This window comes from Bidens hawaiensis, unplaced genomic scaffold (assembly GCF_021521415.1).
Source record: "Bidens hawaiensis isolate Kalapana, Puna unplaced genomic scaffold, B.hawaiensis_p1.1 tig00027583_1, whole genome shotgun sequence".
Classification (NCBI taxonomy): Eukaryota; Viridiplantae; Streptophyta; class Magnoliopsida; order Asterales; family Asteraceae; genus Bidens; species Bidens hawaiensis.
Window position 1 is genome coordinate 73897 of NW_027494474.1, and position 23806 is coordinate 97702.

Here is a 23806-nt window from a genome sequence, read left to right on the forward strand (position 1 = left end):
CGGCGGCTTGCAGGAGTCTGTTCTCGCCGCCGCTCGCGGGAGGCCAGTGTGGTGTGCGCCATCTACGTGATTCACACCACCTCCTTCGCTGCTCCACTCGCCCACGACAATGGGAAGTCTAATAATAATAATAATAACAATAATCATAATAATAATTAACATCCCTAAAATTTATGCTTCAAATGTTGTTAATATTTAAACACTATCTTGACATAGCGTTGTGCGGCTTGACTATCTTGACATATAGTGAATGCTTATAAAAGTGTAAAGATATAGTATCTTGATATAATGTGTTACAAAAGGCGATCACTACCTTGCCCTAGTGAGACGTATCGGTGGTCTCTTCCGTCCAAGAAAAACGTTGTTAGTGGTGCAATCCCGATTAGGAGAATCAGGGAAGGACATAGAGTGGATTATTTAATATTCACTTAAACCTTTATAAACCGGTTTTGTTATCCCTAATCCTTAAACTATTTAGTGACTTGCATGCTTTACTAACTTGAGTTACAAAAAAGAATTTATACACAAGATTTACATTGTTAAACAACTTAAGGGGGTGTTTGGTGAGCTTTTAAAACTTGCTTATTTGCTATTTATTTGTTAAAAAGCAAAAGGTCTTTGGCAAAGCTCCTCCAAAAACTTCAAATTGGAGCTTTTCAAAAGTGGCTTTTGCTTTTTCAAAAAGCAAATAAACAAAAAAACAATTTTAAAAGCACCCAAACACCCTCTAAGATAAACTAAATGGCTCAAAAACCTATTCATCCCCCCTCTCTCAATGTTTCTACAACTTTGGGTTGAAAGTTGAAACCATATGGATAACCACCTCCAATACCTGACTGAGCATTCTTGAGACGGAATGTTAAGCATCCATACTATTTTGACGCTTCAGGCTTGACTCATCCAAGAACACGATCAAGGAGGAAACCCATCACTGTGAGAAACCCCTTTGAGTCAGATTTCGAACTTGAGATCTTAATATGTCATGCTTTAACCATCACCCCATGCGATTGAACCGGAAGGCCAGTCGCGGACAACCCTGCTACCCCATGTTCTGTAGAATTGTTTTCCATGAATGTAAATGGGAATATTAGCATCCCTTTGAATTCCGTGCTTTCATCATTTATATTTCTGCCAATGTAATTGAAAATCAAAACCGCTCAATCAATTTGCAGTCCCTATAGGTGACTTTTATGTGGGTAATTGTAAAACAATTATGTTGGTCATTTAGTGGATTAGTGTTGGAATTTAGTGGTTTAGGGTTTATTTACTGTTTTTATTTTGATCTCAGAATGATTTGTACCCAGCCCGTATCCAAAAATTGTTAAACACGTGTCAACCCAAACATGACCGGCTTAGCTCGTTTATTTTTTGTTTGATGTGCTAATTTACTAAAATTGTATACCTTTACTATTGTTTTCTTGAAGGTTTCTTTACCAGCAATGTGTTTTTCAAGTTAAGAATCTGTTACTATTGTTGACATCAGTTTTTGAATATTGAATTGCATTCATGATATTTGATAGGTCAGAAGGTCATTAGACACTAATGAGCAAGTTCAGAAGGTTATACAAGGTAATAACAAATTAATGATGACTGGATGAAGATTGAAGCAAATGTTGATCAAAAGAATGAATTGTGCTTTGAAAGATTGATTGAAATTTTGTTTGAATCAAGTCACTCTTGTATTTTGTTTTAGACTTTCTGTTAAATACACTAAGAAACTAGCTTGAATGAACTCAATGAATTACTTTGTATATGTTAACGTAAAGAATTTTGTATGGATTTTACTATAGTTACATTTAATGCACAAATCAACTAAGCTGTTCGAACGAGTCTTCAATATACTATTCAATTAAACAGGAAACTATTCAGATCAAAAGACGTTACAAACCACACGAGTTCTGATATATACTATTCAGTTATGTAAACAAACAATGTAAAAACAAATATAAACACATAATCTTCTTATCATTAAATTTCTTTAAAACAAACTATAAAATCTTCATTAGTTTGTAAACTGATTGTATACCATCGTTAATAAACACCAGAATAGGCAACGTTCACTAGCCCGGAGCACCCCCTCGAGTAAAAGCTTCTACATTTGGTTGACCAAAATGAGAATCCCAAATTGCATGAGTAATAATAAGTCTTACATGTAAAGGGTCATGCACCCATGACTCAAAATTTCCTTGCCAAGCTACATGAAAGGGATTTCCGAAGGTCCACCGAAAAATGATTGCTAATTGCCGAAAATGAGAAGCAAAAATATTCCGATAGACATTCAACTTCATATAAATAAGAAACCGTTCATATAAAAAAACGTTACAAACCACAAGAGTTCTAGTATATATACTATTTAGTTACGTAAACAAACAATGTAAAAACCAAATATAAACGCATAACCTTAACCTTGTGTCCTTGTGGCTAGTTGTTATCATTAAATTTGTTTAAACCAAACTATCATGTTCTCAAACCAAACCTTAACACTAAAAAAACATGTTACAAAACCTTAAAAAAGGAAAGAAGAAACATTAGCTAACCAACTAAAACTAACCCGCACTCCTATGCAATTGAACAAGCCACCATTGATCAGCCACCACCTCCGCCACCTCACCGTCACTGCCTTCCGCGCGTCATCTCCTCCACATTCCAACCCAAATCCAAACAAACCCATTAATAATATATACTCATGAACACCCACCACCAAAACCCACAAACCCTAATCATCAATGGGTGCAAATCCAAACCCAAACCCTCGTGGGCTAATCGTCGGTAATTACTGCCACGACGTCTTAATCAAAGACGACGTCGTTCTCGCCCAATCCCTCGGCGGCGCCGTCGCCTTCATCTCCGCCGTACTCGACGGCCTCAACATCCATTCCGATTACATCTCCAAAACCGGCAACGATTTCATCTACACCACCAACACCGTAAACCACCCACCTATTTCATCGCCGTCACTTAAAACCACCGTCTTCCATGCTTATTTCATCTCCGACCCGTCGGAGATCCTTCGGGAAGATCGGATCCTCAAACGGGTCGAATCCTGCGAACCGATTACCCCGTCGGATCTGCCCGACGAAACCCGTTTCAGTTTCGGTATGGCCGTTGGAATTGCGGGTGAGATATTGCCAGAAACGTTAGAGAAGATGCTGGACATATGCGACGTCGTATTGGTCGATATTCAGGCTTTGATTCGAGAGTTTGATGCAATTGATGGGGTTGTGAAGATTGTGAATTTGAAAGAAAGTGGGTTTGCGCATTTGGTTCATTGAATCGGGTTCTTGAAGGCTTCGGCTAAGGAAGCGCCGTGTGTGGATGTCGATGAGGCGAGGAAAGATTGTTGTGTGGTGGTGACTGGTGGGAAAGATGGGTGTACGCTGTATTGGAAGGATGGGGAGGTGCAGGTGGACCCGTTTCCGACCGTGCAGATTGATCCGACTGGGGCGGGTGATAGTTTCTTAGGAGGGTTGGTGGCCGGGTTGGTTCAGGGGCTTGTGGTTCCGGATGCTGCCTTGCTTGGGAACTTCTTTGGGTCGTTGACGGTTGGGCAAATCGGATTGCCAGAGTTTGATTCGAGGTTAATGCAGGTCGGTTTCTGCTTTTGAATTATATATAGAGTAGTTCATAGTTGTGGATGCCATAAGCCCATAATGTATATAAACAAGAATGTGCATGAGTTTGTATAGTGAACATAGAGCCAATTTTTGGACTGTGGGTGTAAATGAGCCGAGCCCAAGCCCGAGCTCAACTAACCTCAATCCCGGCTTGTTACGAGCCCTTTCTCTAAAGCTCAAGCTTGGGTCATGAGTCGTTTTATTAATTAATGCATATACATTTATAATTATTTTTATTATTTCGAAAATACTTTAATGAACCTAAGCTAAGCTCGAGCTTGATTGTGCGGTGTAAAACTAATGCATAGAAGTCCAGAAGAGTTTAAACTTAAAAATATACTGGGCTTGTTAAGGCTCTACAAGCTATCCCATACAAGGGTCAAGCACGAGCTTGATAGCTAAACGACTCTATATGTGGCTCGGGCTCACTAAGGCTCGGCTCATTTTGAGCTTTTTATCGATCAGATCTCGAGTAGTGAGCAACTTGGCTTATTTGCACGCCTACCTATCAGTGGTATATAGTAATATCCCATGTTTAGAACTTTTGTCCCTTGCATATTATCATGATTATCTATTTATCTTAAAACAAGAGCATTTACTTAGGGACACAAGGTTCTTCTTTCCTAACATATTTGGTGAAATGTTCAAGTTTTCATAGACACAAGTCACAACACAAATATTTTTTTAACATTGTTAACTTGGAACTTAACTCTATACTCATCTACCTTTTGATTTCTTGTAGAAAGTGAGGGAAGAGATGCGGACGAGGAAGATGCAGTATGATGAACATGATGGCAAATCAAGGTTCACAAAGCCGAGTGGTCATGACCAGTTTGTTGCATCACTAGGTGCTGCTAAATTACTAACACATGCGGTTTCTCCAAATGTAGGAGATGAAGTTGTTGATACAAATCACCAAATGTTTGTTAAAGATAGTGTATATGAAGAACCGATTAAGTCGATTGATGCTAAACCTTGACACTCCCAACCCCTTTAGTATCTATTTGTGTTTAAGATAGAATTGTAGTTATGAATAAGGAAGCATTGAGTCGATTGCCGACCTTTTTATGGTTATGTAATCTTTTAATCATGTCGCGCAACAAAATATTGTATGATCTTTCATGGTTGATTGATGGTGTGTCCGTGTCCCTAACACCCAACTCAGGCAGGTTGGTGTGTTGCTATGCTAGAATTCGGATTACAATCATTATGATGACAACAATGGTAACTGATGCAGTTTTGAGAAGCGATCAATGACTTAAGAAACTTATTGTTAATTAAAAGACGTTAGATTGAAGCGAAATTTCAAGAAATATGTTTGTTTTCAATAAACTTAACAAAAACTAAATAAGCCATAAACCTAATTGCCCTATCTATACTTAATTATAAATATCTTACTGAAAAAGAAAGATATGAATTCAAATAAGAAGATATGAATTCAAATAAGAAGATTATCCTGCATTAGTAACAAACAATCTAGCATTATTCATTTGCTTGATACCATATTGCATATTCTTCTTCCTTTCAATTCTTTTCATTGTATTTCGCATTCTTTGATTTTTAACATGACGCAAGACAAAAAAATTGAGACGTAGACTCATCGTCACTATTGGCGCAGTGTCATTGCATGCATAATGAAAGACGTGTGATCATCATTACGTTACAGGAAGAGATTGACTTGGATATCAGAACATAAATATCGATATAACATGCTGCAAAATACTTTCGTTAAAGTAGCAACGAATCAGTGGGATCTCAAGAAGTGGCATCGCATGCAAACTAGGTTTTCAAAGTCAATTCATAAGAGAGCACAGTAAACACTAGTACGTGTTACCCCCAACAAACTATTAGAGATCATACTTGTAACTACAGAAAAGTAAGGAGGAATGCAATTTGGGTATACCCCATAACTATAATATATACTACTAATGAACTTTTATTTTTTTTCTAAGTTTCAATATAGAAATAGTTAAAAAGGGACTGATAATAAATAAATTGTTATATTGATTTAAGACCAGCAGTAATGGGGCGTGAAACCTCCTGTTTCACACTAGAAAACTGTCACATAACCATTACGCATATGATGTTAAATGACATTAAATATAATGAGGCGTTATTTAAACAAAGCTCCATATTTTCTATAAAATCACAAACAACCTTTGCAATTATTAATTACACATAAATTTTCTAGAAGATAGCACAACTTAATTTCATCTATATTATCGTTTAAGAATTTATGTTTTTCAAAGTGATTTTTTTAAGTGATCATTGAGAATTTATTACTTAAAGATATTGAATATATATATATATATATTTGTTGTTTTATAAACTACACTCAAACTCAAACTATATTTTTCAAAATTACAAGAATTCATTCAAAAAGATTTATCTTAAAGTTAAAAAAAATGGATTACTAGTCAACATCATCAACCATTGAAGACAGTACATTCTCATACGAGAATGAAATTGATGATGCAATTACAAGTGTGGTTCAACTCGCGGTCCAATTTATTGGTTATGTGTTTTTTTTAAAATTTTGATGACATGTTTTATGTTTTATTAAGTTTGTACTTTTTAAATTTTTAGTGAAGTATTTTATGTTTTTAATTAAGTACTTTTAGGTTTCATTTCATTTCAATTTCATCTAAATATTTAATAATGATTAAAGAGGTGTGAAAAGAACCTGAACCACTACATCCTTTTTTAACTAAGAATTCGTATGATGACATGATGTTCAAATGATAGAAAATACCCCTAAAAACTTGAACCCCTACACATGCTCTAACATGAGAATGTTGGAAGTTCAATTGTAAACTAAAGTCAAGTCGTTACACTGAAAAAATATAATAAGAGGATTAATGTACGACCTTTTGTTTTGTCGGTGAGTTTTCACAACAAAATATGGGGATATAAATTGGACAACAATCACAATCCATATTAAAGTGATGGGCTCGTGGTTTTATTCATTTTGTGGCTTAGCTTATTTTGAATAATCAGTTTTGGCTTTAAAAATTAAAAACAGAAGGTCGGTAATTTAGACAAGGGTTATCGAGGTGGTGTGACTTATGAATTAACGGTAGATCGAAGGTTTTCGAGACCAAGACAACAATTGATTGAAACTTTTTGGAACCGCAGACTTCATTTTCCGGTGATCATAACCGGCACTACAGTTTAGTCATTTGTTTAACATTTAGTATTTACATTCAACATATAATATTTATGAATTGTTACAACTGGGTTCACGTTTATTTATGTGCTTTTATTTGGTTGTGTTAATTTTGAACGAATTATAATTTAATTTCTTGATGGTGTCAGTAGTAGATGTCTTGTTGGACGTTGGTTGATTTAGATGTCGTGCACTAATCAAAAACAATAATTTATAAAACTTAAATACCTATAATTAGTATGGGTAAGGTCTTCTTCATAGGGAATCAGTGAAAATTGCAAGTTTGGCTAATGACTTAAATTAATTATTAAGCAGACAAAAGATGCTAAGCAGTTTAGAAAGATGTATTGAAAACACACGATTACTTTTAAAGTTTGTAAACAATTATGAGAAACGAATGATTCATTTCAGGTTCAGGTAATGTGATAAACAACTAATCACGGATTCAGTTAAATTAATTGCGCAGTAATTACTAGATCTAGTAGTTTGGTTGTGATGACAAACGAATCCCTATCCGAATTGTTGACACAACTGAGCGCGATCTACCAAATTACCAGTATTATATTATGAAAACCAAGTATTATGCAATGACTAACGGTTTTTGGATGAATGACATAAGAACCGAGTCCTAAATGTTGATGAACACAACTTAATAGTTTATGCAAGATTTGATAAACAAAAACACAAACTATTTAACAATCAACTGACAAAGCAAACAAGATCAAATAATATATTCAACCAAGTCTTAATCAATAAAGCACATAGAATCCAATCAAAGTCAGTTTACACAAAACCCAAACCTAAAGTGATCACAAAGGTTTTTAGCCTGACATCGACATCATGAGTAATTTGCTTATCTGATGAAAGGATGGAAGCATGAACTGATTGGACGAACCGGAAGCTCCAAGATTGTATAAAATCGCCCTTAGGTTTGTTCTTGACTACTGGAATGAAGGATGGCTCGAATGGGGGGCTCAATACTAATTTTATAAGATTAAGGTTATTTTCCCCTTTTTTTACTTTCTTCGCGTAGCGCGAACTACTTACACTTTGGTTCTTCGCGTAGCGCGAAGGACAACATTATTGGGTTCCATTTAGGATTCTTCGCGTAACGCGAAGAATCACCTTTTCCTTCGCGAAGGGCTTTAGTAACAGGGATTTTGGCATTTTCTTTTTTTCTGCATTGGAAAGCGTGCCACTCAATTCCGCTCTTCTAAGTCATCATCCCAAGCTCATAAATAACACCAATTAGCATCCTTAATGTCCAAAGACATGAAACACATAAATATGCTTGAAGTACCAATGTTCACACACTAATTATACTAAAACGAACGTATTAATATAATAATATACATGCATTATACCCGACCATTATTGGTGCCATTTGATGTGCCATTCCACCATTATCGTACTGAGTTAACATATAGTAATCTAACTTAGTTGAATGATATTTATGCTTAAGCATTCAAACGGGTTTTAATCATAAGCCTGTGATTTGTTTTAGTTTGAGTTAGGGATGTCCTTTGTAATGTGTTATAACGGGCGGGAATCTCGGCAAAAAAGAAGCTCTTATGAATTTCTTGTAGGATCCGCGTGAAAGAAGGTATACTCTTCGACCAATGGACATTCTTATGTTTGGATTTGGGGGGGGGGGGGAGCATGCTTGTGTAAACCCTATTGGGGTGTCCCCTCTTATCGAGCTTAGGGACACCGGTTTGTTGCTAAGCAGACCGTGTTAAAGGCAAAATCAGGAAAAATTGCTAAGCACGAGAAGGCGTGTGTTGAGAATCAACACGCCTTCATTCCTTTTGCTTTCGATACATTTGGGTCTCTTGTCCCCGATGCGGCTACGTTTCTGAAAAGAGTTCAGCAGGTCGTGCGCAGTAACTTAACGACGCTGAAAAACGATAACTTTGTTTTCAGCAGGATTGGTTTTGCCATTTAAAAGGGGGTGGCAGCGCAACTTATTGCTCGTTTACTTGCTTCTCTATTGTAATTGAAACTTTTTATTATAATAGAAAAATCATGAGTTTTTATTAAAAAAAATTAATCTTATGTTGAATATTTACATTATAAAATAAAAAAGATGTCCAATGATGAGAATAGTTGATATTTTCATGGTTTAAAGATTGGAAATGAAGAATGATGTGACATTTATATTACTCATCATGAGTAAATTACTCAAAAGTGAGGAATGATGTACGTAGGTGTGTACCATGAGCTTTAAATACATTTTAATCTAGTTTTTTCCTTAGAAAACCATAGTTTAAAAAAAGTAGAATTTGCGACAAAAATAGATTAGTTGACAATTACCATCAACTTAATTTCAGTAATAATTAAAAACCCTAATTCCAGTCCCAATGTCCATCAACTTTTTATCAAATCCATAAATCATTTAACCAAAAATAATAATTTAATAATTTTCCAACGTCCTTTCCAGTGTTATGTGGTGAGAGAAAACCCGAGTTTTTTAATAGAGACCCAAATTCAATCTCCACAAACAACATTTTGAGGATGACATAGGTGGCTTAATGAAGGAAGACTGAGATCATTCTGATCTCTAGTTCGATCCTGAGAGCGTATGGGTTTTACAATCAAGGCAGACCTTCGGACGAGTGGGTTTTCCCCAAAACCGAAGATAACTAGGAGGTACTTAAGAACTTCGTACAACTTAATTGGGCCAACTAACGATAACATTTTACCATTAAGCCATCCCGTACAAATTAATTACACAATTATCTATTTACCCCCAGATCCATTATCTAACTCCCCACATCCATCATCCAATGGAGTATTATTATTATTATATTATTATTTTAACTTGTCGACATCAATGGCGCCTGATTACCCCCAAATCCACCCAAACCCTCGCTCTTCCTTTCATCATCAAATCCCAATTCCGTTATCCTCCAAATTAGGGTTTACCCAGATCCCAATTCATCAATTCCAACCCTAATTTCCAACCAATTGATCTCACCAAACCCTATTTTTGCACCAATCGATCAATCTCACAAAACCCTAATTTCATTTTCTACGCCATGAAGCATCCAAAGAAGAAGAAGAGACATCGACCCCCAGTTTCCAAACCCAAGGAACCAAACCCTAATCCTCAAAAACCTAATTCCGATCAAACTGACGATCAATCTGACGATCAATCTAGGGTTTTGACCGCTTTAACAGACGCAATTGGTTCAACTTCTATAGACGATGCTTCGAGTTCGAGTGCTAGTGCTAATCGCGAAGATGATGCTGCAGAAATATTCGGGAGTTTGACGGAAACGGGTAGTTCGAGTTCAAGTGGAAGCTCGGGTTTGTCGAATTGTGACGGGTTTAATCGGCCGGTTGTCGGGAAGATTGGGAAAGGGAGTAGGGGGAGCAAAGTGATTGCTGCAACTGGCATGGTGGCTAGTGTTATAGGGAAGGATTATGTGCCTAGGAAACGAGGGGTTAATAATAAGTTGAAGGTGTCGGGAGATGACGGTGTCAGCCATGAAGACGCCGAACAGTTTTTGTGTTCGATGCTTAGTGATGAGTGTGAATTTGGCATGGGTTTGGTTAAAGATGTGCTTTGTGAGTATTAGTAATTATTAGTAATATCACATGTTTGGTTTTTATAATATGTGTACTAAAGTAAATGTGTGTTCTTTTTGGTAGGCCAGACTGCTTACGATGTTGAAAAGGTAACGGGTTGCTTGTTTGTTAAGTTTAAGTTATGTTTTAACAATGTATTGTGAGAAGTTTACATACATTTGTGTTATGTCATTTTGGATATAGGCATTGGATATACTGCTTGAATTAACCGCTCCTCCCTCGTCTGAACTTGATAATAGTGGTCAACACCATAACTTAAATGCGAAAAGTAAAGATATTAGGTTTGATTTAGAATCAAGTGACGGTGTAAGTAACTTGTTGTTCTATGTGTATTTTTTGAAACTGGCTTTGTTTTGTGAAAATTTTTATGTATTCTCTGGTATGATACCTTTGTGACAGTTGAACAATAGTACTTCTGATATGGCTTCCTCATCTGATACTGATTACGGTATGGGCTTTAACCGCAGGTAAAGAGGCTCTAGTTATTATGCTGCTTTGTTTTGTATTGATATTGGATTTTTCATTGATATTTTTTCATGTTTTTTAGGAATTATTTTGACGTTCTTGCTGGTGATGAACCTCATCCTTCCTCTGTCACCAAAAATACATCTGAACTGACTCAAGAAGTGTTGGAATCACTTTTCAATACACCAAAAAGTTCAAAACATGAGCCCGAAAGCATGAATTGGAGGAATGTAGTGAAAAAGATGGAATCACTTGGCCAGGGGCTTGACTATCCTTTTGAAGATACAGTTAAAAATCAGCCTATTCCTGGTAATTGTTAAATTTTTGCCTCTTTGATCGGTCTCAGTTTTAAGTTTTTAACTTTAGGCAGCCTAAATTTGCATGTAGCTATAAGAAATGATTATCAGGAGTACAGAACTACTGCAAGTCAGCATTGGGATTCAATGAAGTCATATTATCACAAGGTAATTTTTATAGTCTAAATGTTGTTAGTTTTGTATAATTTACAATGGGTTTGTTACGTTTTTGTTGTACAGGCTGCAACCGCATATGCGGATGGAAAACGTGAATATGCTGCATATCTTTCTGATCAGGTGTGTGTGAAAAATATTAAAAAAATTAATATAATCATGTTAAAGTTTCTATAAATTGCCAAGAACTTGGTTATAGAAAAGCCTGAGGCTAGGACCTGAAAGTTGAGGTGCAAAGCGAGAGCTTCACGCACACGAGGCGTTGCTCTACTTACAACCAAAGAAGCTCTTTTTAGGGGTGTGCATAGGTTGGTTTTGGTCTTAAACTGAACCAAATATCTAAAGTTCGGTTTTTGAAAATCATTTGGCTTTGATATTTGGTCTGGGTTTGATCCGGTTTTACGTTTTGGGTTGACAAAAGTTGGCGTAAATTAATAAAGTCGGGCCTTCTTCTTTTTGCTATTTAAATATTAATGGATGATAATGGATTTTGGCCTAAATATTTGAGTTACACTTTTATAAAATTTTCATAAGTTACTTAACATTAAAAATTAAAAATGAAAATTGTTAATTTGGTTCGGTTCTGTTATATTGGTTTAATTACATGCAAAACCGAAAATTTGGTTTTTGCAGAAACATAAAAACCAAACAGTTGTTGGTTCATTTATTTCGGTTCGATTTTTTCGGGGTTTTTTGGCATCACTCTTATCTTTTTTAGATGAAAATCTTCTTTAATTAAACCATTAATGTTCAACCTTATTTTGACTATTTTTTACTCACATGTGCACTAACCGCTGCTTTAAGGCCCTGGGACATTTATTTCTCGCCTTGCGCCTTAAACGCGCTTTTTAGAATCAAGGTGAAGAATAATTGAAGTTATATATGTTAATGCAGGGAAGGATTTGTAATGAAAAGGCTCGGAAAGCAGACGAAAAGGCAAGCCAGGATATATTCAATTCAAGGTTTGTTACATGTGCTATAATATTCTCTGATTATTTAGATTGGCTAAGTATATGACATGCAGAAACAAAAACATTGAGAATGTGATAACAATTGATCTGCATGGACAACATGTGAAACAAGGAATGAAGCTTTTAAAGCTTCACCTCTTATTTGGTGCATATGTTCGTTGTAAGCATCCCGTTTATTCTTCGATTATCTCGTCTTCTAATTGCAGATTATTATTATTATTATTTTAATTTCTTTTTTTTTATAATGTACAGCTGTGCGGCTCATCAGAGTTATCACAGGGTGTGGGAGTCACGGTCTTGGAAAGTCAAAGCTTAAACAATCGGTATGCAATATATGTGTGTATATGTATGTATATCAGTTTATGTGTGTGCAGCTTATGAGGTTAGGATGGTGGTTGTAGGTTGTTAATCTGTTAGAAGCAGAAAACATCGAATATAAAGAAGAAAATAGAGGAACTTTGCTAATCAAACTGAACGGGCAGAGAGAGTTCAGCTTCTTGGACTCTGCTAGTGATACCGACTAATTATCTAAACGTTGTACGAGACTGTATGTTAAAAGAGGTAGGTCTGTTTTCTCATGAGATTATGCTTGTATCCTGAAGATTGTAAATTAAGCAAAGATTAGTTGTGTAGACTTGGATTAGTTGTAAATTAATACAACAGTTTATGCAAAATTCTTCATTCTGTTTCAATGGGTATGTTATGTTTGTAGTCGTTTATTTTTGGTTTTTGATCATTGGAGTTATTACGGTTTTTAACATACGCCCCATGGTCAGCCAACACAAAGTAGTGTGTTGAAGGCGGTAGGAGCATGTGACTCCACGGGTAGTCCCTGTGGTGTGCTTTACTCATATTGTATACTCTTGACCCCTATCATTCGGTCAAACTTAACACAGATGGTTATGTTGGTTTTTTTTGGGCCAGATTTTCATAAAAGATTAAAATGCCCTTTCACTTAAAACATTGAATCCAATTTAAACAATTGTTTGATTCAACCAGAAGTTGATTTTATTCTCTTCACTGCCATCAGCACAGGCCGATTTCATGTTCGATTAGATTTTTTAACACTTTCCCAAACGCAACATGTTTACCATCCAACCTAACAACAGTAGTCAGATGTTAATACTCTAATCAACCGTGCATATAAACAAAAACATGTTCTAATATAATCATGCAAATTGTCAGTCAGCTGCCACTGTTGTGATGAAGAATTGTGAGCCATTAGTGTTCTCTCCAGCATTTGCCATCTGACAACCGTCCTGCAAATATTTTCAAATATTCATTTTCTTTTATTCTCACTCGCCGATTAATCAAGTTGTTACCTGGTTCAGAATGCTTGATATTAAAGTTTTCATCTTCAAACGTTACTCCGTAGATTGATTCACCTCCTGTACCATCTGAATTGGTGAAATCGCCACCTTGAATCATGAAACTGGTAATAATCCTGTGAAACACATATCCTTTGTAGAAAAGAGGCTTCCCGAGCGTTCTCATTCCTTTCTCACCTGTGACGAAAAATAAAAAATAAAACAAATGTAATACCCAAAATCTCATATATGCCCTTACAAAGTAATATAAAAATTAGAAATACCCAATTCACTATAAAATTTAGGAATATTGGTTTTTAATAATCCCAACTATACCCTGTTGGTAAATGGCAGTCCCAACTTCAAGCTTGCCCGGTGGCGGTCCCAACTAAAAGGGTATTTGTTTATAACAGACCCACGACTAACAGCTGTTGCTTACATGGCATGTCTACTTGTCAAAAAAAAATTGCTTACGTGGTGAATACGTAGCAAATACACCTCAGCTCATCTCTCTAACCATCTCTCCCTCTCATCTCTCAGCCTTCACTTCACCCATCTCCCTCATTCTAGACTTCCAGACACCACCACCAACCTCACGTACCACCAGCAACCCGCAACCTCCACTGTCTACCTCCTCCGGAAGGTACGGTTGAAAATCCTATTTCGATCTTACCTTAGAATTCTCCCACAAATCACCCTAATTTCCTGATCCAAATCCAACTTTTGAGGCACACTTTTATCCTTCTCTGATTTCTTCTTGGCCGGGTAACCCAGAAGTCTTCCGATCAACTCAAATCACGAGTGGTGGTGGTGGGTAGTTGGATTTAGGGTTCTGACGACCACGAGTGATGGTTGCGTGGTGGTTGGATTTAGGGTTTCTGTGGTGGAATTATTGATTAAAGATGGGAATGGTGTTGAGAGGTTGGTATTTGGGGATTGGTGGTGCTTGTCGTCACTCCGGGATTGTGCTTGGCATAGTGTCGACGATGATATTAATGCCATTAAAGGACTCTGTTTGTTTTGAGATGGAGTCAATAACAATGGGGTATGGGACGAAGAAGAAGGGTGAAGATTGGGGCCCACTTTATGTCACATAATGAAGATTTTGACAATTAGGCATGCCATTTTAGAAGATTATTTAAAACCAATATTCTTAAAATTTAATAAATGACCACAAGATTTACTTTTACATTTTTAGGTGGATACATATATTTAAAACCAAAAGTGCTATTTTTACATATATTATCAGAAATGAAAAAGTTAAATTTACTTTTACATTTTTTATTAACTTTAATTCACAAGATTTAAATTTTAATTAAAAATATGTGGTTGAGAATGAGTTTCTAGAGTTTTTTTCAACTCAAGTGGGTTTACACACACATAAAATTTTGGAGATTTTTTTTATTTAAATCAGGCATATGACCGTTGAGGCGTTGAACATGAAGGAGTGCCCACATATTGACCCCGTAGTGCCAGTCTTAGTGAGCCCCGCACATAGCGAACCGCCTTAATAGATTACTTAATTACTTAATATTAATAGATTACTTAATTACTTAACGAACATGTATGCTTCAGCTAATCAGGCCCTACCGAATACTCCATAAAACCAGAGGGACCAAACATGCCACATAATAATATTCAATCGGTCGAAGAAGTAGGAGACAGGTACACCAATTGGTGGTGTTTTACATCAATCATACGGCAATGTTGATCATCCTCAAATCATGGGCTTGTTTCACCGGAAACCAAATCGAAACCCTAATTCCGTCCCACTTTTCACCGTTCTTCTCGTTATTCTCATTCTCACCGCCATCTTCCTCTTCGAGGTACCTTTTTTCCCATTTCAATTATATATTTTTTTTACTTTTTTTTCATTGAGGCATTTCGTCGAACAACAGGTGGACAACATCTCAACGCAAACCAAAACCATCATCGGATACAATCTAAAACCAACGCCTTGGCATGATTTCCCGGCAAAACAATTCAATAACGAAACCAAGATCGCCCGAGCTTCCAAGATCATTCAATGCTCTTATTTCTCTTGTGGGATTAGGTCTCACAATGATCAATATACATTTACTGGTGAATCGGCCAGGTGTCCTAGCCTTTTTAGGTGGATACATCATGATCTCGAGCCGTGGGCCGAAACCCGCATCTCGTATGATCATTTGATGGAAGTGAAGAAGTTTGCATCTTTTCGGGTTGTGATTGTTGGTGGGAAATTGTATGTGAATTATTATTATGATTGTGTGCAGAGTAGGGCAATGTTTACTGTTTGGGGGCTTTTGCAGCTGCTTAAGAGGTATCCGGGTAGAATCCCGGATGTGGATATGATGTTTGATTGTATGGATAAGCCGATTATTGAGAGGAATGAGTCGGTTAAACCCGTGCCTATCTTTCGGTATTGTACGACTGCGAATCATTATGATATCCCGTTTCCGGATTGGTCTTTTTGGGGCTGGTAAGAATCTTGAATCTTTTATTACGAGTAATCATGGTTTTAGTCCTTGTATGTTTCTTGCTAACTTATATGTGTTTCTTGATAATAGATGATTATAGTGAAAGTTAACATCTTTTTGTCATTATGTTTGCAAGAATGATGAAAAGTGATTATTTTGATTATGATTAATTGGTTATTCAAGTGATAATAGTTTATGTCATTTTGGGGTTGACTTGTATGCATTTATAGCATCTATGGTAAGTGATTTAGAATTTTGATAATTGATGATTTTAGTAAAAGTTACGCCTTTTTTTTCGTTATGAATGCAAGAATGGATTAATGTTCATGTAAAGATAGCGCGTGTCTGTCATTCTTTGGTGAAAAGTGATTATCTTGATTGATTAATTGACAATTTAAGTCACAATAATCTTATGATGTTTGTGGGGTTGACTTATTCCCTGCTAACAATTTCTGCATTGACCATATTTGACCAGGTCAGAGATTAACATTGGACCATGGGAAGAAGAGTTTCAAAGCATTAAAGAAGGCTCACAAAAGCAAAGTTGGAAGAAAAAGTATCCGTATGCATATTGGAAAGGCAATCCGGATGTAGTTTCTCCAATTAGAGAAGCATTGCTTCAATGTAATGACACGATACAATGGGGTGCGTTAATCATGCGTCAGGTATGTTAATATGAATCTAATTGTATTTTTATTTATATCTGCATTAACCTTTCTTTTCACATATGAAATTGTTTTACAGAATTGGACACAGGAAGCACTAGACGGGTTTAAGCAGTCAAAGCTCTCATCCCAATGCAATCATCGGTACGTTAAAACACTCAAACCGTTTATCAACTTATGATTATCTAATTCTGATTATTAATTGTAGGTATAAAATATATGCCGAGGGTTACGCTTGGTCCGTAAGCTTAAAATACATCCTGTCATGCGGTTGTGTTCCACTTATTATAAACCCAACATACGATGATTTCTTCAGCCGCGGTCTTTTCCCAAAGAAGAATTACTTACCAATCTCTCCAGACAACATATGTCCATCGATTAAAACCGCAGTTGATTGGGGAAACGCACATCCAGTTGAAGTGAGTTATTTAATATCATATAACCAATTAATCACTTTCAAAACAAAATAAAAACATCCCTTATTTGGTGCTTTTAGAGTAAATTACACTTTTCGTCCTTTAGATTTACCACAAATTGCAGGTTTTGTCAACTAAGGTAATTACCAAGAACGCCCGTTATTTGAAAAATTGTAACACATTTAGTCTTTCTACTAACTGGGGCTTATAATTCTGGTAACTTTTTTACAAAATTATTATTTTGCTCTTACACCTAAAGGACAAAGAGTGTAATTTTCACTTAGGGTACGTTTGGTTAGAGGTAATGGAATGAAGAGGGAATGAAATGGGAGAAGGAATGGAATGGACAAGGGAATGAAATGGATTATTACTATTCCTTTGTATTGTTTGGTTAACCTATAGGAATGAAATCAATTATTAATTTTTATTGTTTGGTATCCAAAAAAATTATAGAAATGAAATAGAAATAATAAAAACACTCATATCTGAAAATACTTTTTAACCAAAAAAAAAAAAACCTACAATGGCGATGGTGGTAGCTCCGGCGACAAAAATGGTGGTGGCGGTGGCGATGGTGGCGGCAGCGGTGGTGGTGTCGGCGGAGTTGGTGGTGGTGCCAATGGTAGTGGTGGTGGTGGTTGTTAGGTGGTAGTGTTGTTGAGAAAGTAGAGTGAAGGAGGAATGGAATGAAAAAAAAGAAGGGGGATGGGAAGGAATGGTTTTGATGGAATGGGATTCCATGTGTAATGGATGATTCCATTCCATTGAGCAACCAAACATCACTTTTTTCATTCCCACGTAATGAATCATTCCATTCCTACCGTCATTCCTGCATACCAAACGCTACCTTATTCTTTTTACACATTTTGTCCTTTAGGTTTAAGGACTAAATATTCAGTTTGTATAAAAGCTAACAGAATTTTGAACACCAGTTAGTGGAAAGGACGTAATATTTTATGACTTTTCAAATAAAGGACGTTCTTTCTAATTACCTTAGTTATTATAGAACAGAACCTCCAATTCGGGGTAAATCTAAAGGATGAAAAATGCAATTTACTCGTGTTTTTACCTCTGTTTCGATATGACCATTTTCATTTTCAACAGGCAGAAGCAATAGGAAAATCAGGGCAGGATTTTATGGAGAGTTTGAATATTGATAGAGTATATGATTATATGTATCACTTGATAGTTGAATATGCAAAGCTGTTGGATTTCAAACCTGTTTGGCCTGAGTCTGCATTAGAAGAGTGTGTGGAGTCTTTATATTGTTTTGCTGATCAAAATCAAATACAGTTTCTAGCAAGATCAGCAGCTTTGCCTTCAGAAACCCTGCCCTGCAAACTCCCTGCACAGGGGAACAGACAGATTGACAAAATGATAGAACAGAAAAAGAAAATTATAGAATCTAGCCAACTTTTGATGTAATTTGTAAGTTTTTAGGCTCAATTGTGTATGATCATTTAATTAAACTTTATAGATTATTTATTGTTATCAAGTATCATATAAGAAAGCATGGAGACTGATGGTGGAGGATCCGGCCGCCATCTCCCGCCAGTGATGTGTACTTCGTTTGCCTCATATCATCACTCTCATCTCCGCCATCACCATTTCCACACATCTCTGAATCTCAACCCCTTCCACCACCCCATTCCCCTGCCGCCGTTGATTCAGTGTGTAATTATAAGTTATTATGCATAGTTATAAACATGTGGCCGCCATCTCCCGCCAGTGATGTGTATGTTGCATAATTATAAACATGTGGTGCACACTATAGTGTATAATTGTATGAACACATATCCTCATAGCCGAATTATACTTGTCACATCATGTTAGTTTTCTATAGTTCAGACTTCATCAGATATATAAAACATTTTATACTTTATTATACATTTATACTAACATAAGTAATGTGCTATTTGCTCACGAGTCTAGTAAAACTCATTAGACATTTAATGTGAAGTGATTACTGAATTACTTCCCAAAATACAAAATAATAATCAACCAAGGTAATTCAAGTGATAGGCGGACATCTTCAATTCATTACTTGACGGGTCTGTTGAATTGGGCCTAGTGGTTTATTTAGGCCCAACGTATTCATAACAAAATGAAATGACTCAATGAGTATTCAGATTCAATTCAAGGTCATTTAATTTTGACTCGTGAATGTGAGGATAACCCGTTTGGTGGAGGCATCTGTTTTTTAGAGATGAGGTCACAAGTTCAAACCTAAAAGAGTAGATTTATTCATATAACATATAGTATGAGTAACATTTGCTGTTTAAAAAAAAAACACTAATCTCTACTCAATTTATTTAAACTTGAAGATTGAAATTCGAGTTGCTCACAAACGTCTCGACTCATTTACAATCAAACAATACTACCTATACTACTAGCGTAAGATTCTAGATCGACTCATCAAGTTCCCATTTAAATAGAATCCACACAAGGAAAAACACTTGCCATTCGTTGGTTATTAGCGGCATAAAAAAAACACTCGGGTCAAAATACGGCTTTCAAATTAAGTTCCGAATTAGTGAATGTATGTGTGTCATCAAAGAGAGTGGCGATGCCATACGTAACAGGGAAATAATATCAAATAAGAGCTCTTTCTTTAGTAGCGAGTCTAACTTTACAAACACCATTTCTTTTGATCGCACTGACTTGACTGGTGAGGTATCAACGATAACTCACTAGACGGGCAGCTGACCAAAAAGAGAGAGTGACCTAGTTTAGCCAATAGTGGCAGGTAATTATGGGTTCTATGATTCCTGGTAAACGAGGTCTTAAACGAAATAACTAAAGAAAACAAATAATGTAATAATTTTTTCTTCTTATTTTCTCATCATATGAAGTTGTATTTGCAACATTATATCAATCGTGGCATTCTATTTGACAATTCCAACGGCTATGATGAGGTTTCCTAATTTTAAAATATTCGCATTAATTTCAAAGATCCGTCTTCCTTTACGAATAGAAAACCCTCCACCACCCTCTCAATTCCTTATATAAACATCCATCTACAGTTAATTAACACAAACAAATCACTCAAAACATCTTCAATTCTTCTTCCCTACCATACACACACCATGGGTCGTGCCAAAATCCCCCATCACCAACCCCAAAAAACGCAAAATCACTTTCAACTCACGAAGCAGTGGCATGATCAAGAAAGCCCGAGAAGTCGCAACCCTTTGCGACGCCAATGTCGCCATGATCATCTTCTCCGATGATCAACAAACCCCACAAATCTTCCCACCCCATCACGGCAAACTCATCAGTACGATCGATGTTTACAGCCGTACCCGGCGTGCGAACCCTGAAAGCATCAAGGGTTACACTTTATCGGATTATTACAATGAAAGGAAGAACAAGGTAGGTTGAAGAAGAACTTGTGAAGGAGAAAAAGAAGAACTTGGAGGCCAAGTTTCCTTCTTGGATAGGAAGCGGGTTTGCGGGAGTTGGCGTTAGGGTTGGAGAACAAGATCGTTGATGTCCAAAGCAGAATTGAAAGTTTCAAGAATATTATTCCGAATAATGTTGAATATCCTCAAGTGGGGTTGGGGTTTTATGATAATAATATTAATAACCAGATGATGATGCAATCATGGAACCCTAGTTTGATGGTGGATCCTATGAATAATATTATAATGGGTCTGTCTGATCAGATGTTGAGTGAAGATCATGTGATTTATGATGATGACAACTTCAGTCTTCAACCTCCGTTAATGATGTTGAATGAAGATGATCATAATGTGATTTATGGTGGTGACAATTTCAGTCCATTAATGATGTTGAATGAAGATAATAATCATAATAATGTGATTTATGATGATGGTGACAATTTCAGTCCGTTAATGGATCAGCAATATTGTTTTCCGCCTCATCAGTCATAAAAATTTTCTTAACGTTATAATAAAGTGTCAATATATATATTGGTTAAACAGCTATGAGACGTTTCGAATGTTTCGGCTCTCGATTTCCCCATATGATTCTTCTTTTCTCTTGTATATTCAGACAATAAATAATTGAATTTTGTAAGTCTTTAAATTTTGTAAAATCTTTAAGGTTACAAAAGTTCCAACTACAAGCCAGGTTCTCAAAAAGTAAATAACTGTACCAAAGTCCATATATATATTCCAGCTTTTATGATATTGCTCACACCTCACTTATAGAACGATGATATAAATTGTTGCTTGTGATACCTTGTCACCTTGATTTCGAGAGAGTCAAGAATGGTAAATCTCATCTTATTAACCCAAACCTCAAATCGTTAACCCCCAAATAAAACGACACAATTAAAGTGATCGAGTCTCTCGAAATAATAACAATTTTTTTATTTATATATGCAATTCTCATAATAATAATACGTTGAAACACTTAAGATTATTTAACATTTTGTTTTTTTTATATATTTTTATAAAAGATGACATAAAAACAAAGGATCACAAAAAATATGAAACATGACCTAGTTTTTAGAAAAAATGACATAAAAATATTGGATCATATAAAATATGAGGCATGATATAATAATAATTTTTATAAAAGATGACATAAAAATAAGGGATCACATAAAATAAGAAACATGACATAATAAATTTTATAAAGGATGCCATAAAAATAAGGGATTAGATAATATTTTTATATGTTTTTTAAATACGTTGGATTGCCGCTAAAACGTGTAGCCACGAGTAGATTGTAAGGTAAAACTAGGAGCGATGAGTTAACTAGCTAGTAACAAACTATACGTATTGAAAATGTATACCAGAAGATCTACTTGTATTGACTAGCTGAGCTTGTAAACTAACCGTTCCAGTTAATCTTTTGTAAAGCTAACCGGTTCGATGTATTTGGTTAACAAAACACCTCGTCATGGTTAATTTGGTGAACTACTCATGTGTCGGAAAGTTGTAAGATCTATTCGTCACGATTAAAGGATTTATGCAGCAGTCGTGGGCGTTGATTATGAGGCATGCAACTTTTTTATTCGTGACGACTAAACGATTATTGAACATGCTCGTCAGGGTTAGTTTATAGTCACGTGGCATGTTTTAATTGGTTTTGTAAACTACTCGTTTGTTAACATATACTACTCGTCACGACTAGTTTAAAATACTAATTTTTGAAATTATTTGTAAATGATAGCTAAAATTAGAAAATGTTTTTGAAAATATTTATTTTGGGAATTTTTCGAAAAAACAAAGACTTTAAGGTGGTGTTTGTTTTTGCTTAAAACATTTGCAGGAGGCTTATGTCTGCGGGCGCGCAGACATAAGTTTCTGGAGACTGTTTGTTTTTTTTAATTAAGATCTACAAACTGCTTTTATGGTCTTAAAAAAGAAGCTATTGTTTAACTTCTTCACACACATTCACACTTTTTAACATCCTACCAACACCCAATGTCCAACACCACCACCACCCATCATGCACCGCCACCACCACCGCGTCCACTACCACCACCCACCATCCGCCACCACCACCACCGTCCACCACCACCCACCATTCTCCATCACCACCGTCCATCACCGCCACTACCCACCGTCCACTACCACCACCCACCACCACTACCACCACCATCCACCACCCACCACCACCGTCCATAACCACCACCCACCACCACCACCCACTGGTCGGCCACATCCATCATCCACTACCACCACCCACCGTCCGACACCACCACCCACCATCCACCACCCGCCACCACCACCATCCACCACCCACCACCACCACCATCCATCACAACCCCCACCCACCCATCGGCCACAACCATCGTCCACTACCACCGCCCACCGTCCGCCACCACCACCTACCATCCGCCACCAACACCGTCGACCACCCACCACCATCACTATCCATCACCACCACCACCCACCGTCCGCCACCACCTACCATCTGCCACCAACACCGTCCACCACCCACCACCATCACCGTCCATCACCACCACCACCACCACCCACCGTCCACCGCCCACCACCAACTATTTCATCAGTTTACAGACGTTAAATGACTTCTATCTACTGTGATATATATGATAGGTAACTAGTTTTCAGCTTATGCAGACGATACCCAGTTTATAAAACAAATAGTATTATATTTTCAGATTACAGACCTTTAGACCACATCTTCAGTTGCACATGAAATTATATGAAATCAGATTGTAGACAGTTTTTGTCTTCAAAAACAAACAACACATAAATGAAGTATCACTCCATACAACATATATAGAGAACTAAATTGTCATCTCAATTTACTAAAGATACTTTTCATAAAGATAATGGTGAGAGATTTAATAAAAAAAATGTTTAAAATAAAAAAAATAATATGAATGTAATGGTTATTAACATTGTTTCTCACTCAGTCTTTCATAAAATTTAAAAGAATGAAATTTAACAAAAAGAATTTAATGTATCAAACTAAATAGATTATTCATGTATAATGAATTTAATGTTTAACAAAAGATCAAACTAAATTAATCATTGTGTCAAAAAGCTCAACCAAGACGATCGAATGTGTCAAAAAGACATCGAACAACCAAATTTCTTTTTGTTCAACTTTCTCTTTGCAAATGCTTACAATGTTATGTTTGCTTATTTTTTTTAAGAATTCTTATTGATGACATAAATAAACAAAATTCGTTTATTCATAAAATCTTTGCATGCATAGGTAAACGTTTAATAGATTGTTA

The 23806-nt window shown here is 36.3% G+C and overlaps 2 protein-coding genes and 1 pseudogene across 3 annotated transcripts; all 3 read left to right on the top strand.

Moving 5' to 3' along the window:
• The first annotated feature begins 2713 nt into the window (after window positions 1–2713).
• Window positions 2714–4749, top strand: LOC143575701 (inositol 3-kinase-like; annotated as a pseudogene). The gene is made up of 2 exons (XR_013142818.1): window positions 2714–3587; window positions 4357–4749. The product of XR_013142818.1 is annotated as an inositol 3-kinase-like (transcript).
• A 4880-nt stretch (window positions 4750–9629) lies between these two features.
• LOC143575692 (SMR domain-containing protein At5g58720-like) lies at window positions 9630–12999 on the top strand. The gene is made up of 11 exons (XM_077059988.1): window positions 9630–10350; window positions 10435–10460; window positions 10555–10677; window positions 10771–10838; window positions 10919–11145; window positions 11224–11300; window positions 11373–11429; window positions 12201–12268; window positions 12331–12437; window positions 12530–12600; window positions 12679–12999. The coding sequence occupies exons 1-11, from the start codon at window positions 9819–9821 to the stop codon at window positions 12799–12801; spliced, it is 1479 nt and encodes a 492-aa protein (XP_076916103.1). The 5' UTR covers window positions 9630–9818; the 3' UTR covers window positions 12802–12999.
• A 2286-nt stretch (window positions 13000–15285) lies between these two features.
• On the top strand, window positions 15286–18618 carry LOC143575703 (uncharacterized). The gene is made up of 6 exons (XM_077059995.1): window positions 15286–15410; window positions 15483–16045; window positions 16519–16708; window positions 16788–16852; window positions 16917–17127; window positions 18229–18618. The coding sequence occupies exons 1-6, from the start codon at window positions 15309–15311 to the stop codon at window positions 18547–18549; spliced, it is 1452 nt and encodes a 483-aa protein (XP_076916110.1). The 5' UTR covers window positions 15286–15308; the 3' UTR covers window positions 18550–18618.
• The last annotated feature ends 5188 nt before the right edge of the window (window positions 18619–23806 follow it).